This window comes from Bombina bombina, chromosome 3 (assembly GCF_027579735.1).
Source record: "Bombina bombina isolate aBomBom1 chromosome 3, aBomBom1.pri, whole genome shotgun sequence".
In the NCBI taxonomy this organism is placed as follows: domain Eukaryota; kingdom Metazoa; phylum Chordata; class Amphibia; order Anura; family Bombinatoridae; genus Bombina; species Bombina bombina.
The window spans coordinates 689930884-689947356 of record NC_069501.1 but is presented as its reverse complement, the minus strand read 5'-3'; the positions used below and the strand labels follow the sequence as shown (position 1 = coordinate 689947356).

Sequence of the window (16473 nt, the reverse complement as noted above, 5' to 3'; positions counted from 1 at the left end):
CAGTTTTGCAAGTGCTCTTATACAGTGAGCACACAAATCTAGTGTTAGAAGTATTTTTCAAAATTGCTGCCATATACTTCTCCAGACACACCTGCACACTGTCTACCTAGGTATGCTCTTCAACAAATAATAACATTTGAACAAATGTAAATTGGAAACTTTTTTATAATTGAATGCTTTGTGTAAATCAAGTGTTGAGTTTGAAATGTCTAAAAATTGCATGAAGAACTGCTGGAAAAAATGTTGATTGGAATTCTAATATCAGAGTTTTGGTTGTTTGTTTTTTTTTGGGGGGGGGGGGGATTTGCGCTAACAATCCCTTTCAAAACATTTTGATAAAAAAGTTATTGCGTGATTTTCAAATAGATTATTATAATGTCTTTAAATTTGAAAACTCCACAATAAGTCAATTATGTAGTTTACGCATTCATTTTGTATTGATTGGAAAGGGTTCCCAGATGGACTAGAATGATTCATATATTTGCAGTTTCCTGTGGTATTCTTACTTATTGTCCAGTGTTTTATGACAGATTTCCATTTTTTACCTGGTAAAATATTTAAAAGCATTATTAGCGTATGACTTAATTAATGAATTATGTTGAACCATGCATAAATGTACACACAGGGAATACTATATTCATCTTAAAGGTTTGCTCTTTAGATCACATTTTAACTAAGTACAAATCTCACAAAAAATAAATGAGAAAGCAAACTCTGTTACCTTCCACCTTCCTGATTATAATGAATGTTTACTTACTATGACAAGCACATGATGAAATATCTTTGTGTAGTACCAAACACCCATGTTCCTCCTTAAAAGTGGGAATTAATGTGACCTGGATAAACAGTGAGTTTTGCAAACACATTTTTTTCTAATTTACTGCGAAAATACAAAAATTTGAATTCTGTCCTACTCCTTATTTAATTAAATTAGGAAATGAAACAAAAGTGATATTGTTCTCGTATTTAAAGGCAATAAACAACTGATGACAGACAAGTTTGCTTTGCTGGGATACGTCTACATGTAAATACTTTCATTCAAAATTGTGTTCATGCTTTTTTTTGTATTAAATGTCCCTTTAAACCATTTTTAATGGAAACATTTTTAATACATTCAGTTAAAGGGACAGTCAAGTAAAAAAAAACTTTAATGTTTCAGATAGGGCATGTAATTTTAAACAGCTTTCCAATTTACTTTTATCACCAATTTTTCTTTGTTCTCTTGGTATTCTTAGTTGAAAGCTAAACCTAGGAGGTTCATATGCTAATTTCTAAGCACTTTAAGGCTGCCTATTATCGCATGCTTTTTTATTTGCTTTTCACAACACTGCACTTTTAGTGGTCTATTTATATTTGTGCAGACAGACCAGATCCGCTATAGCGAACCATGTCCGCCGCACATTGATAAATGCCAACTGCATACGCTGTCGGCATTTATCATTGCACCAGCAGTCCTTGTGAACTGCTGGTGCAATACCGCCCCCTGCAGATTTGCGGCCAATTGGCCGCTAGCAGGGGGTGTCAATCAGCCCGATAGTACATGATCGGGCAGATTGCTATATTTAGGAGCAGCGTTCTTAAGACCGCTGCTTCTTAACTCCTGTTTCCGGCGAGCCTGAAAGAAGGGGAACAGGGGCCATTCGGCCCTTGTTAAATAGACCCCCTAGAATCAGTGTGACAAAAAACAGTATGGTGAATGAATTGACTATAACTATTTTCTTAATTTGTTTTTTGCTTGCTTATGTTGTTGATATTATGCTGGGCACCAACTTTACAACCAAAGATAGAAAAGTCAAAACAAAACTTGCATAATTAGATGGAGCATGTCATTTTAAGACACTTTTAAATGAACTTATATTTTCAAACTGACTTTGTTCTATTGGTATCTTTAGTTGAAATGGAATATGTAAATATCCTACAGTTGGTTATGCTGGTGATTGGTGGCTACACGCATTTGTCTTTTGCCATTGACGCACCAGATGTGCTCACCTTGCTCCCAGTAATGTATTGCTGCTCTGAAGCTGACTTTACCTATGCGCTTAATACATTTGCAGGGGTTAAAGACACCGTTATTACAAGCAATAGTGCAATAATAAAGTGTTGTAGTTTAGTAAATAATTTTCATTTTGCATATATCTTAAAGCTTTTTAAAATATTTATCCTATCCCACATTATCACTGTTTACTGAAAGATCAGAGACTATAGGACTGCCAGTTGTAACGCTTGTTTACCAACACTGTTGATTTCAAGGAGCACATTTTCTTTTTAAATTAAATTCCAAATGAACAAGGAGTTTGAAGAGGCGCATATTGTTCAGACCCTTTATTAACATTAAATGTCAGCATATTAATTTCCCTGCCTTGAGCCTCTATGTTGGGAACTCTGCCAGCCTATTTAATACTAGGAAAGTCTGCTTTAATAAACACTTACAGTACAGTTACTGCTCAAAACAAAGTGCTTATGAATTGCACAGCTGACAGCAAATTACAGTTGTTAAATGGGTGCTTTAAGAACTAATAGCAAATCTATCAGTGCTAAAATGAGTAGGATTCTTTAGGTCCCTGGTGGAAAACACAGAAATTCAAATTATTTGTATTATTTTAGAGGAGTATAGATGTTAAGCAATTTCAATAATGCACATTAAAGAACAGCAGTTAAAACAATATTAAGCACCTCTTGCTTTTGGGCAAAAATCGTGCTTGTCTCACACCCCTAGTACATGCTGCAAGTCAACTATTATTTTGTCCCATTAAACATACTGAATACTTTTACTTCACGGGAATAAAAATAATAATTGTAAGTTTTCTAAATTTAAATTGAACAGCAGTTGCAAGATGTGTACTTTAAAATGCATGCTTATTGGCTAATGAGGTAACTGTCCCTGCTCTATTGCTAGCCAGACAAAAACATTCACAAATGATTCCCTTTTAGATTAAATAAAAGAAATGCCTGCCATGTCCTTTAATCTCTGTTGCTATATTATACTAGGGTTATACATCCTATAATGGTTGTTAATACCACTATACAGAAACATTTATAAATTAAGAAGCCAAAGGTCACTAAACAAGTAGCTGACAAAATTCTCTATTTTTAGCCTTAGTTCCTTTCCTCCAGTGTGCCAGACATTTCCATTTTTATTTTCCATAAAAACTAATTCCCTCTGTTGTGAATGGTAATTTTCCCATCTACAGCCATCTCTTGCTAGGTCTACTGAAGCTTTGTGTCAGCTGAAATGACCTTCTCTTTTTTACAGAGATGTTCTAGTGATAACATCTAATCTAGCCACATATTAAAACAAGTGCAATAATTAAAAAATACAGAAATAAGTATAGTATGTTATAGTTTGATTTCAGATTTTTGCAACAATATATATCCTTCAACCCAGTTCATTTACTTGCATAATAATTATACGCTCAGTCAATTTAGCACACAGACTTTCTCGAACAAAGGGATGTGAGGATACCTATTGTTGTCGCATAACGACAGAAGATTATGTGTTTTTTTTCCTCCAATTTTTCAAACAGGCTTATCATTACCATATTTTCTTTTTATGGAGATTAGGAAAACCGACAAATTAAATCCCAGGAGACTCCACTTATGCACAGACTGCATCCATTCAGAAAGCCCTGGAGTCTTAATTAAGGCTAGGATATGTATTTCATTATTCTTTACCTGTGTAAGCAGATTTAGAAAGTACCCTTTGGGATTCTGTGAAAAGAGCCCAGGGAACACAATGGCTTCTGTTCATATTACGTTTTTGACGTCCTCTTAATATTTCCCTTTATTTGATGGAAAGGCTTTGTTTTCATGGTTGGAACAGCGTTATTTCCTTCCACAGCATATTTCGTTTGTTAGCTTTTTTTTATTATTATTTATTTTTTATTTTGCAGTGGATTTAATCACTAAAAAGCTTTTTTTTTTTTTTTTAATAATATGTATTGCAAAGGCAAATTTGCATAGACAGCTATGACAGTAGCTGAAACTGACAATGTCTCCCTTGGGTCATGTTAATAAAGTTAGTTTTTGTTTCTCCAAGAGAGACACATATTCTCTTGTAATGGTGGTATTTTATGATACTGATTTTTCATTTTTTTTTTTTAAGTTTTATTAAAACATATTTTTCAACTCAGGTGAATATTTTCTGTTTTTGACCATTTACTATTACAAATTTCAACATAAACATGAACTCATTTTGATAGATGAAAGGGGTCTATTTAACTTATTGTGTGTTCTACCAATCTTAAAATATACAATTTTTAAAAAAAAATGCAGATTTAATTAAGAGTATATTTTAAAGTATTATTTTTTGTGTTGTGCTAATTTTGTGGCCTATACAAACCTCATTGCTGCATGAACTGACCAATTTTTTTTTAAATCAAATTTGATAAACAGATACACATTTTTATGTGTCAGATAAAACAATCTAACAAATAAGTAGAATTATTATTATTATTATTATTATCAGGTATTTGTAGAGTGCCAACAGGTTCCGCAGCGCTATGAACATAGGTGGTATATAAAAAACTATTACAGGGATCAAATGGGGAGAGAGGGTCCTGCCGAGAGGTGCACTGTTGTAGTCGGCTCTTATGAAGGGGAACTACAAACAGCTGGGCTCATAGGCTTACATGCTATGGGGTTTTGGGAGATGGCAGTGGAGATAGGAAGGTTAGTGCAGGTTATAAGCGTCCCTGAATAGTAGAGTCTTCAGGGAGCACTTGAAGCTTTTAAAACTAGAGGAGATTCTTGTGGAGCAAGGCAGAGAGTTCCATAAGATGGGAGCCAGTCTGGAGAAATCTTGTAGATGGGAATGTGAGGAGTTAACAAGAGAGGAGGAGAGTAGGAGATCATGAGCGGACGAAGGGGACGGGAGGGGGAGTATCTGGAGACAAGGTCTGAGATGTAGGGGGGAGCAATGCAATTGAGGGCTTTGTGTGTCAGAGTGAGAATGTTGTGTTTAAGAATTTTGTGTTTATATAAATTAAATTATACAAATTAAATATCCCTTGCTCTTGTCATTTGTCATGTATGGTTCCTAGACTACATATTTTTTTGTGTGTTTTTTTTTTAATGAAAACACATGTAACCCTTCTTTAAGGGCAATGCACATGTTATTTCCTGTATCAATCTTAACCACACCTCACTGCACAGCTATAAAAATAACCTACATTACTTTTGGCAGTTCAATTGTTAAAATGTTTAAGAACGTATTACCTATTGCATAATTGAAAGGGAAAAAGAAACATTTAAATTAATTCTTTCCCCTATAGAATAGTAAAAAGTAAAATGAGCTGAACGGCAATTACATTTGTGTTGATTAAAGTCATGTTAAATGCCGTTCCTTCCCACTACACTATTTGAATGCATCATGTTTGTGATTGATTTTACCACATGGACACTTCTTGTATCATCTCTACGAAGGAATTCTGCACCAGTTACTGCATTGTGGCAGCCGTCAGGGCCACAATAGAAAACTGTTTGCTAGAATGGTGATTACTAACATTAGTATCCTTTATTGCTATCATTAAGCTTCTTTGATAATGGGCTGACTTCCTTATACTACCGTAGTGTCGTCATTTATTCTGAATTATAACTAACATACAAATGACTTAACTGAAAGTAGATACTGAAGATTGTACATACAGAATGCATAATAGCAAGCAAACGTATTGTTTATGAAAGAAGCTAATGTAACATGTTTATGCAAAAAACATCCTAGATTATAAAAAAAAAGTATATGTTGATGTGCTTTGTTACCTAGTACATCAGTAATAAAAAGAAAAGCTAACATGAATTAAACTGTCCTCAGTTCTTGTTATAGATGACATTATTAGGGTACTTCTGATATAAGTATAGAACGATTTATATATCTAGCTAGCTATCTATCTTAACATCTATTGATCAATCAATCAATCTATCTATCTATCTATCTATCTATCTATCTATCTATCATCTATCTATCTATCTATATCTATCTCTCTGGCTATATCTATCTAACTATCTATCTATCTGTCTCTGTCTGTATCTATCTATCTATCTATCTATCTATCTAAAGTATCTGTCTATCTATCTTTCTTTCTATCTAATCTATTTGCACGGGGCACTTGCAGCTTAAAGGCTGTAAAATAACAGACACATCAGCGCAAATTACAGCATTAGGAACAAATGTTTTTTTTTTATCTGTTTCTGTCCATACATTCTATTCATAAAACATGGAGAAATTCCCTGCTCATGTCAGATTTATTTGTTATGTCCTTTAAACAAAGCTGTTTTTCATTGCCTGCCTTACTCGCATAAAAGTGGCCTCTCATAGCAGAAAGGGGTATCTAATTCTAGGCTTTCCTGTTCCTGTTAAAGCTGAAAATAATTTAAACCATGCAGCTGGCTTAATAGTCGTTAAGAACAACCTGATTAAAATACCTTACAAGAAATGTTTATAATTTTGGGTGCCTTAAAGGGCTCTAAATCTCCCAAGTGTTCTATCAAAAATTTAAAAAAAGCTTTTAATCACTGTGATGTGTTCCCCCATAGAGCATAAGCAATAGATTGAACTAGATTTTTTTATGTATATACCTTAGATTAGTTTCATAAAATATTTTAATTTTGACCAGATAGCTAGGACACAGAGCAACTTTATACTGTGCATTGTATTCAAAAGAGTGGAACACCAAAGCCATATGTATCTATATGTTTGTCTTTCTGTTTGTTTATCTATATGATATCCACTACTATGTGTGTGTGTGTTTGTGTCTGTTTGCGTTTGTGCATATATAAATGTATGTATATTATCAGGGCCAACCTTAGTATTTGCGGGACCCTGGGCAAGACAAATTTGAAGGGCCTTCTCAGCCCAGCACCTTTTTTTCCCTGTCCCTGTATGCCCTGCCCCCCTGAATGGCACACCCTGTGCCATCATTCAGTGTTGCCTATATAAAAACAGCAATATATATTACACCTCCTGATACCACAAACACTTCTTCATATAATAAATACAGGATTTACATTGCACCTTTTCATACCCTCACTCCTGACATTGTGCTGCCCCAAAGCATGGGGGCCCTAGGCATGTGCCCGTCTCGCCCTGGCAGGCCTAGTGTGTGTATGTGTGTATATATAAATATATGTGTATATATATATATATATATATATATATATATATATACACACACACACAAACACACTTTATTATGGTTACTAGACAGGCCCCCCTAGAGCAATGGGCCCTTTAATAACCATAATCTTTCAGATTTAACACATGCAACAGAGTGTCATAACACAACATTGTCTTTTGAGACTATTATTTCTACACCAGGTTTTCCCTGTAGGAAAGACAAAATAAGGATACTGTCTTATCAACAAGAGTCTTGCATCATACACAATGTATACAATATACGAAAGCACAATGTATTCATTTTTTAAAATGTGCACACAAAACATTTATAGTGTGTTCAGTAAAATATTTTGCACTGCTTGTCTTTTTTATGATGGTCTTTTTTCTGGTTATTATTTCTACTTGTTAAAAGTAATGTAGTTGTCTCAAGATTGTCTTTAGTTTAAAGGACCAGTAAATACAGTAGATTTACCTAATCAAATGCATGATAAAAAGACAATGCAATAGCACTGTAGATTTTTTTTCTGACAAATTTCCAAGTTATGTCTATTTCTACTCCTGTATCATGTGACAGACATCAGCCAATCACAAATGCATATATGCAAATTATGTAAATTCTTGCACATGCTCAGTAGGAGCTGGTGACTCAAAAAGAGTTAGAGGAAGTAAATGGGAAAGTTGTTTAAAATTGCATGCTCTATCTAAATCATGAAAGTTTTAATTTTGACTTAAGTGTCCCTTTAAGTTTAGTTTAAGTGTAGCTCTTTCTTAAGAATGGGGGAATTATTGTCGGAGTCTCATCAGGAATTATGCAGTTAGTTCAGTGAATTGCAAACGTCATGGTGATCAGTGTCATTCTGTGGAAACAGACATCCTTCATAGAAGTTTTACCTTGTCACTGTTGTAGGTAACAAAGCACTCCCGTGGTTATGCATGTAGGGAAGAGATATGCACTTGTTGCTGTCTATACACATATACAATGTATATATAAACCATATGGTTCTGTGTTACGTTTTAAAGAAGACACAGGTATTTTGACATATTCCCTTAGCACCCATTTGTGGAATAAACAAACCCTCAGATCTGTTGCTTTCAGATCAGCAGTTATAGTTTCTCCAGGGATAAACATGAATTGATTGCTTAGTTATTAGATTGAACTGAGGAAATATTTTGTTACAGCAAATGACATCTTACATTATTTGTATAATTTCTTTGGGTAATGATATGTTATTATTATTTATGCTGTTCTGTGTTTTCAGTGTAATTATCAAAGCTGTTTTTAATCAAAGCCAGCCCAATGAAAATGTCATCTGCAGTTTACAAAACTTACTTTGTATTATTTTATATGCTATTTGGCCAGTGGACGAAGCATTTTTATGTTTTTGTTCAGTTTTGTACTGTTACTTGTCTTGCCAGCCCCTAATGTTTAGTCAATTTGTTGTTAAATGCTAGCTGCATATTTGTGGCACTGTATTGCAAAGAACATGAGTTCATTTTAAAAGAATGTTAAATAACTGAAAGTATGAACAATTCAAAAACAAACTTTTTTGTTGGTAAAAGTTGTTAAACATATTTCAAGGAAACTGATTTTTTTTCCACTTCTAGTCTATTAATTAACGCTCTGCTCATTAACATTATGCTGTGATTTTTTTTTAATGGGACCTTCATATAAAAAAGAAGATATATTTGACAAAGGCTTCTGTAATTGAAATAGTAATGTATAATTCTATTGAAAGCATAGCTTGTTAAAGGTACATGAAACCCAAAATTATCTTTCATGATTCAGATAGAGAATACAATTTTAAACAACTTTCTAATTTTCTTCTATTATCTAATTTGTTTAATTCTCTTGGTATAATTTGTTGAAGGATCAGCACTACTAGTTTCTAACAACACATGGGTGAGCCAATCACATTCAAAATATATATGCAGCGGCCAATCAACAGCTAGAACCTAGTTTCTCTGCTGCTCATGAACTTGCCTAGATAATCATTTCAGCAAAGGATAACAAGAGAAGGAAGCAAATTAAATAATAGAAGTAAATTGGAAAGTTGTTTAAAATTGTATTCTCTATCTGAATAATGAAAGAAAAATTTTGGGTTTCATGTCCCTTTAAGTCCAGCTTATATCTTTTGTACTTGTCTATTATTCCTTAGGGTAGAATTTGCAGTGTGCGGGGGGGGGGGGGGGGGTTCTACTGAATATTTTATCTTATCGTTGGGTAGTTTGGCTACTTAACATGCGATTTATTTGTAAATATGTTTGTGTAAGTTCATGATGTGCTTGTTGTGTCTTATCAATCTCCATAGATTTTAAAATATTGATAATTTATAAAAGATTTATATTGTGATATAGTTCAGTTACCTGCATCAACTACTGGTTGGAAAACCACAGTCATTGAAAATCAGTCTTTTTTGCCTACTGTGTTGGAAAAAACCCCAATATGTTCTATGCTACACTTAGTTCTAACCTCCGCTATTCACATTAACATCTGGCATGATAGGTAATGAGGCACAAACTGTGATAAAACACCTGTGGGTTTCCTTATGCTGAAAGATGTGTGATATTTTATTTTCCAAACCTTAGTTTAAAAATAAATTATACTATGAAGACAAAAGAATGGCAGTGCTAATAGAAGCTGATGCAAAATCTACAGGACCATTAGATTTAATTTTTATTTGATGTCAATCAAATCATTTTAGAGCTTAACTCTTTAATAATGTTCTTTTTATTTTCATTTCTTTTTGTTTGTAGATTCAGAGTTGTGTGTCAGTTTACTGACCACAGACAACAACAAAAATGTTACTGGTCCAGTTGTCCCAAAAATATCAGGGCTAGAAAGAAGCCAAGAGAAGAGTGAAGACAGCATTAAGGATCTGCAGTTTGAAGTTCCGGTGTCTAAGGAACTTTGTGCTTCTTCTCTACCCACAGTCCAAGTTGAGTTGGAGGCACAACCTGTCCTCTCTTCCCCTGGACCTATTTTGAGTTCTCATACAGATGCACCTACAAAGCTACAGTCTGAGCTTCCTCAGCTCACTCACACTACTATAGAGCAAGAAGCACCTTTGCCTCCTCAACCTCAAGTGCAGCTGCCACCAAAAGCTCCTCCACTGTCTCAGACACCAGTTCCTCCAGCTTCTCCTGTTGTGCAAGCACGGCCTCCTTCACAGACCTTACCCCAAAGCTTGTGCAATTATAACAGCAGCAGCTTGAGCCTGAACAGCTTAAGGTAAAAGCAAAGGAATATTTTCTAATGGACTCTACAGTTGTAGATCTCTCCAAACTGGCAAATTTACTTCTAGATTTTTCAATTAAAACTGCCCTATTGGTTGATTGAATTATCTAAAGACATTGAAAACACTTAATAGAAAGAGCAAAATGATCCTTTTAATGTAGAACCAGAAGTAAAAAGAAAGCATAATTAAAATATATATATTTATATTTAGTTTGGAAATGTATTATGGTTTAGCTGCATTGTACATAATTCAGTGCTCTATATTGTGATAGATTATTTAAATAGTAGTTGCTAAGCATTATTTTAATGGTGTAATTTTTTCAAGGTGGACCGTTTATAATTTAGTATAAACACTGTCCACAATTATTCAGTAATAAAAAAGATTTCCTAGTAGCAAAGCTTTTCATATTTAAAGCCAAATTAAACTATATTTCTAAAAGTATCTTGTAAACTTGTAACATCGATATTTAAATTATAAGTACATAATGGTATTTTCTGAAATGTATTCTTCGGTGTTGTAAAGTAGCACTCACATTTTACATCTATTTCTCCCTCTTCTAACTTTAGCTGTGTTTTTTTTCTTCTATATGTTAAAATATTTAAATTACAAACTATTAATGAGAACATAGCATATCTACTGGACCCAACACCCTGGCGTTGCCAGGGGTGTTTTAAAGGGCAGTCTAAAAGTTTTATCAACCAATTGAGGATAGTTTCATGTAAACAGACACTTGTATCTGGGAACACTGCACAGTTTTAGTAGAAAGAGCTGCTTATTATACAGATGCTCAGTACAGATTGATGCACTAAATTGTATGTAACTTTTCTTTCAACAGCAGCAGCAGAAGCAGCACTCCTGCTAAAAGTCAGGCGCCACAGTCGCATTTGGCTCACCGTACTTCTGCTTCACCATACCCCCTCTCCTTGCCCAGTCATAGCCCGTTGCGTAGCTTTACACCCACTGTCCAACCTTCTCCTCACCAGCACCACCCCAATATGTTTGCTCCACCTGCTGCTTTACCTCCTCCACCTCCTCTGACTTCTGGGACACTTCAGGTTCCTGGACATCCAGCCAACAACACATACTCAGGTATGGCAAACATACTCTTTTTGCCTAAGGCCTTGTTTAAAAGTGAGCAGTATTTTTAAGGATAGATGATAAAAATGCACATATATGGGGACATTAAACAATTCTCCCTTTTGTGTAAAAATGGTGCTAGTCACACAGTCCTTAGAGAGGCCATAGAGACAAATTCAGTAATCAAGGTTTTCTTCAAAATTTTGCAAATTGCTCAAGCTATCTACACGATTGTTTAGAGCAGTAAGCACACTACTTTACAGCTAGCACTAATTGGCTACAATTAAAATAGTAAAGATAAAGATGCTCACTATGGTTTTACAGTAGTTTTGAAAATCATTAATAAAGTGACTAAATTATTTTTAAAACATTTATTTTTTATTTAGGTCTTTTACAAATGTGATTTTTGATACATGTTATAGGATATATAAACATAACTTTAATATTTCTTTAAGAAACTACTTTATTTGGTAAATAGCACAAGTGCATCATTGTTGCCTTTTTTGCTATTATTTTGTGAATTATTCAAGTATTAAGTATTAATTTTAAAATGTTCTGACAATAATTAGCCAGCCATCGTTTAATAATAACATCACTACTAAATGTCCTTAATTATTAAATCCTCTATGTATTTGCTGTATTTCAGAGCAAGACATCCTCAGACAGGAATTGAATACGCGTTTCTTGGCTTCACAAAGTGCAGACCGTGGTGCTTCATTAGGGCCGCCACCATACCTGAGGACAGAGTTTCACCAGCATCAGCATCAGCATCAGCACCAGCATACGCACCAGCACACACACCAGCATACCTTCACACCTTTTCCCCACGCCATACCGCCAACTGCCATCATGCCGACTCCAGCACCACCCATGGTGCGTACCCCAGGCAGAAATGTGAGGATAAGTAGAACACAAGTCTATTCTTTATGTTTAATCAGGCTGATTACAGGCTGAGTCATTTTTATTTTTATAGTTTACAGCCTGGTGTCATTTTAAATAACTTATTTATGCTTTTAACATTTGTTGCTTGTTTTGTTTGAAATTGAATATGGTTTCATCTCTAGGTCAACTATTAGTCAATCAATTTTAAAGTGCCATAAAACATGTTGAGATTTGTGCATATCCTAAAAGGGCTAATTAAAGGGACAGTTAACTCAAAAATGTTCTCCCCTTTAATTTGTTCCCAATGATCAACTTTACCTGCTGGAATGTATTAAATTGTTTGCAAGTATTTCCATTACCCTTATATTGGCATTTGAAATAGTTTATTTAACCTGTGGTATCCCCACCCATCCTGAAAGTTTTTGGCCTCAAGGCCAAGCTGAGTAAAAAAAGCCAGTAGAAGAAATTACACTCCCAGTGGGTTATAGAAGAGCTAAGGTAATAAAATGTTAATTTTCCATTGTTCTCTCCAAGTATTGGTGATTTTATTAGGTTGTGGCTTCAAAACACAAAATCAGCTAATTCATATACACAAATAAGCCTTAAAAAAGCAAATCTCATACATTTTACACTCTGCAGCTGGTAAATAAAGTGATTGGAAACACATTAAGAGAAAAACACTTTTATAGTATACTGTCCCTGAGTAAAAATCGTTTGCATAAAAATTGTTTAAAAACTGTTGGCAAGTATTTTGAAATAATTTTAAAAAATAAGCTACATTAGTTACAAAGCCATGCTGCCTGGAGTAGTCTGATCCACACCCCTTATTAGTGTTTAGCTACAAAAACACAGGCATTGTATTCTACAGCAGCTTATTTGCTTCAAGGCATGCTCCAGCAGATAATGAGTGTCTACTTTTGCATTCTACCAAAAACAAAGATAGCTTTTGATAGAGCCATAGAAGGAATTGTGTGGGGGAGTTAGAGATGTACAATTTGGAAACTTAAAAGAAAGGGTTAATAGCGAGGGACTGCAGTATATTTGTGCAGGTAAAGTAATTAAAGTACATGTACTAAGACATGGAAAGTCACCTTCCCTTTTTAAGATTTTTTTTTTTTAAAAATGTGTACAGATTTACATAAAAAGAATAAACATGAAATATTTTTTTTAGAGAAACTGATGCATATATTAGAACTTATTATGGAATATGGTAGGAAATTCTGTATATGGAGACAAGAAATGATCATGTATATCAGCAGAGATAGTTATTCATGCAGGCAAGACGCAGTCATACATGCAAACAAATATTATTACATGGTGCTGATAAGATGTTCATATATGCAAGGAAGACATAGTGGTTTATAACAAAAAGAGATGATGTACTTTGGGATGAGATGGTCACACAAGTTTGGTATAAATGTCAATATACATAGGAAACAGATTGTGGTAAATACAAAAGAGGGATTATTTTACATGTAGAGGTAGACATAAAATGATTTTAAATGAAGGTATGTGCAGGAATAAAGATAATCCTGTCAGCAGGGATTAGGTGATATGTAGATGATTAGACTTTTTTTTTAGTTACAATTCCCCAGTATATGTGAAAAAGTTCAAAGCCAACTTGGTAAAACTGGGCTTTCTATAATGTTGCATGATAATATTGAATAAAATAATTTCAAAAGAATCCGTTAATAATCCTTGATTCCGTTTCCCAGAATGTATATGCCTTACAACAACAAATAAAGCTTCTCAGAGTATTAATAAAAACGTGACAATAAAATTGATACCCCTCAATCTTATTCTACATTTACTTGTGATGCACAACCTCTTGGGTGACTGCAGCAGTCTTGATGCAGAATTATTATGTTGTAGAAGAAAATGTATTTATAGGGATCATCTTTTATCATAAAAATAAAATACTGGGCTGCTATAAAAATGTCTTTGTGTGCACAACATTCAGCTCAGAGTTTTATTTATACCATAAAAAACATCAGGATGAGTTGATAATAGATTCAGAATTCACTTGTTAGAGGTTAAACATTGTGGTTGCCAGCAGTGCTCTAGATTGTTATCCAGTGTGATAAAAAGAGGGTCTGTATAGCTGCTTTACAGAGACACAGTAATAATTATTTGCTTTGATCCCTTTCCAGTTTGACAAATACCCTACAAAAGTTGACCCCTTCTACCGCCACAGTGTGAGTTTAAACCTGTTGTGTTGATATGTTGGCTTATTGCTTGTCTGTAGCATGCTGCAAACATTACCCCCCAATAACCTGCCAAAATTTCAATGCTTTCCCTAATCATTTGTCCTGAAATTCCCATTGCTTTCTTTTACTTCGGCTTTGGTGCTATAGACGCTTCATTCATGTGATTCATTTCTACAGGAGATGCAGTATCCTGTTTTTAATCAAAATTTGTCAGTACTCATAAACTGTATAAGAAGTCTTACTGTGAGAAAGATGACAGGCAGTGTGAGTTTGTTCCCACTGGGAAAAATAACGATCAGCTAGGAATTTTAAATAGGGATTTCATGGATGTTATAAAACCTGCAAGATGAAATTTAAGTAATCCTGATCCAAACCAAATGATGGCTGCTGTACGTACAAAGTCTATAATTTAACAACACATTTGAAATGTTGATGATCTACTCAAGTCATATATTTAATATATACATTTTGTATGGGAGCCAATAAAAATAGACTTCTTCATTAAATGTAAAATAACTCACGAGGCAGAAATGTTCCTGTATTCTGTAAAATGTTTTGGCTTGTAGACTATTTACACTGATAGTTTGTTCAGTAAGTATATACCATTGGTACCCAAATGTCTCTATACAAAGTTGCTTTTAAGGGCAGTATTAAAGTATTTGTTTGTAGTTATCAGCATCTTTTTTTTTAATTTTAAGAAAAAGGTTGTATGAAAGGCTTAACCAATTTGTGATTTGAAGAGGCAGTCTAAAGAAAACAAAAGCCCTCAAATGTATTAAATCATTTTATCTTAACAGTAGCGTCCCTGCAGAACTATGTAATTGAACATTGCAACTACATTGAGGGCTAGATTATGAGTGGCTCGCTAACAGTTACACACAAGAGATATCTGGTTTATTGCGGCTGTTTGCACGCATCAGAAGGAGCGTTCGTATTACAAGTTGAAAATGAATGTGAACTCATGAGAGCAATAGCGACTTACACTAGAATGATAACCGTGACCTCAGAGCTCAGGTTAATTTTTTTGCGAAACAAAAAAGTGTCACAAAACAGATCTAGAATACATTACAACATACAGTTACCCTCATAATAACACTATCTAATAAAAATTATTTAAAAAAATAAATAAATTAAAAAAAGCATAAAAACATTATAAGGGCTCAAAGATATGAGGTCTCAGGTTTTAGAAAAAAAGGAGGCAAAGGGCTTTAACATAGAGATACATACATGTCTAAATATGTCTATGAATGTATGTGTGTGTGTATATATATATATATATATATATATATATATACAAATGTATTTATTTATGAACATATGTATACATATATAGACTTATAGCCCTTTGAATTTAAGTAGTGAAAACATGTAAAATCATATTTATGCAATATTTCACATTCCAACGTTTTTCACATAGCAGAATTATGTTCTATGTATTTTTAAATAGATATTTTTATATATATATATATATACATATCTGTATTTATCTATACCTATATTTAATCATATATATATTTGCCAAAAAAACATCAGATATATACATATATAGAAATATCTACTTGAGAAAATGCGATCGGGTTTACGTGTGAGTAGGGTGTTTTTTTTTTTCAAAACCCCCCCCCCCCCCAATTTTCTTGTTGCAATGAAGTCTATGGGGTAATACGTTAAAGCAGTCACGATGTTCGAGGTTCAGCTTTTTGCTCGCTTGCATGAGCAAAAAAACCTTTTACTTTCAACTTGTATTACGAGTGCTGCCTGACGTTCAAAAAGTTTACTTCTAGTGGAGTTAGCGTGCAAGTGGGAGCGATAAATAGCGCTCCACTTGTAATCTAGCCCTAAATACGTAACTAAAATCCAGCTCATAGATGGAAAATATTGCAGCTCTTGAACATAACACAACTTGTGAGCCAATAAGAAATAGCATAGCTATATAGCCACAACTCAACAGACGTGTCTCACT

General features: G+C 34.0%; 1 protein-coding gene across 1 annotated transcript in view; it reads left to right on the top strand.

The window, feature by feature from the left end:
* The window catches only part of AUTS2 (activator of transcription and developmental regulator AUTS2), an 89429-nt gene that overhangs the window by 44602 nt on the left and 28354 nt on the right, over positions 1-16473 (top strand). The window contains exons 2-5 of the mRNA XM_053707466.1: positions 9866-10340; positions 11183-11436; positions 12071-12318; positions 14457-14501. Coding sequence (XP_053563441.1) covers positions 11343-11436; positions 12071-12318; positions 14457-14501 — 387 coding nt within the window. The 5' untranslated portion in view covers positions 9866-10340; positions 11183-11342. The remainder of the gene's footprint in view (positions 1-9865; positions 10341-11182; positions 11437-12070; positions 12319-14456; positions 14502-16473) is intronic.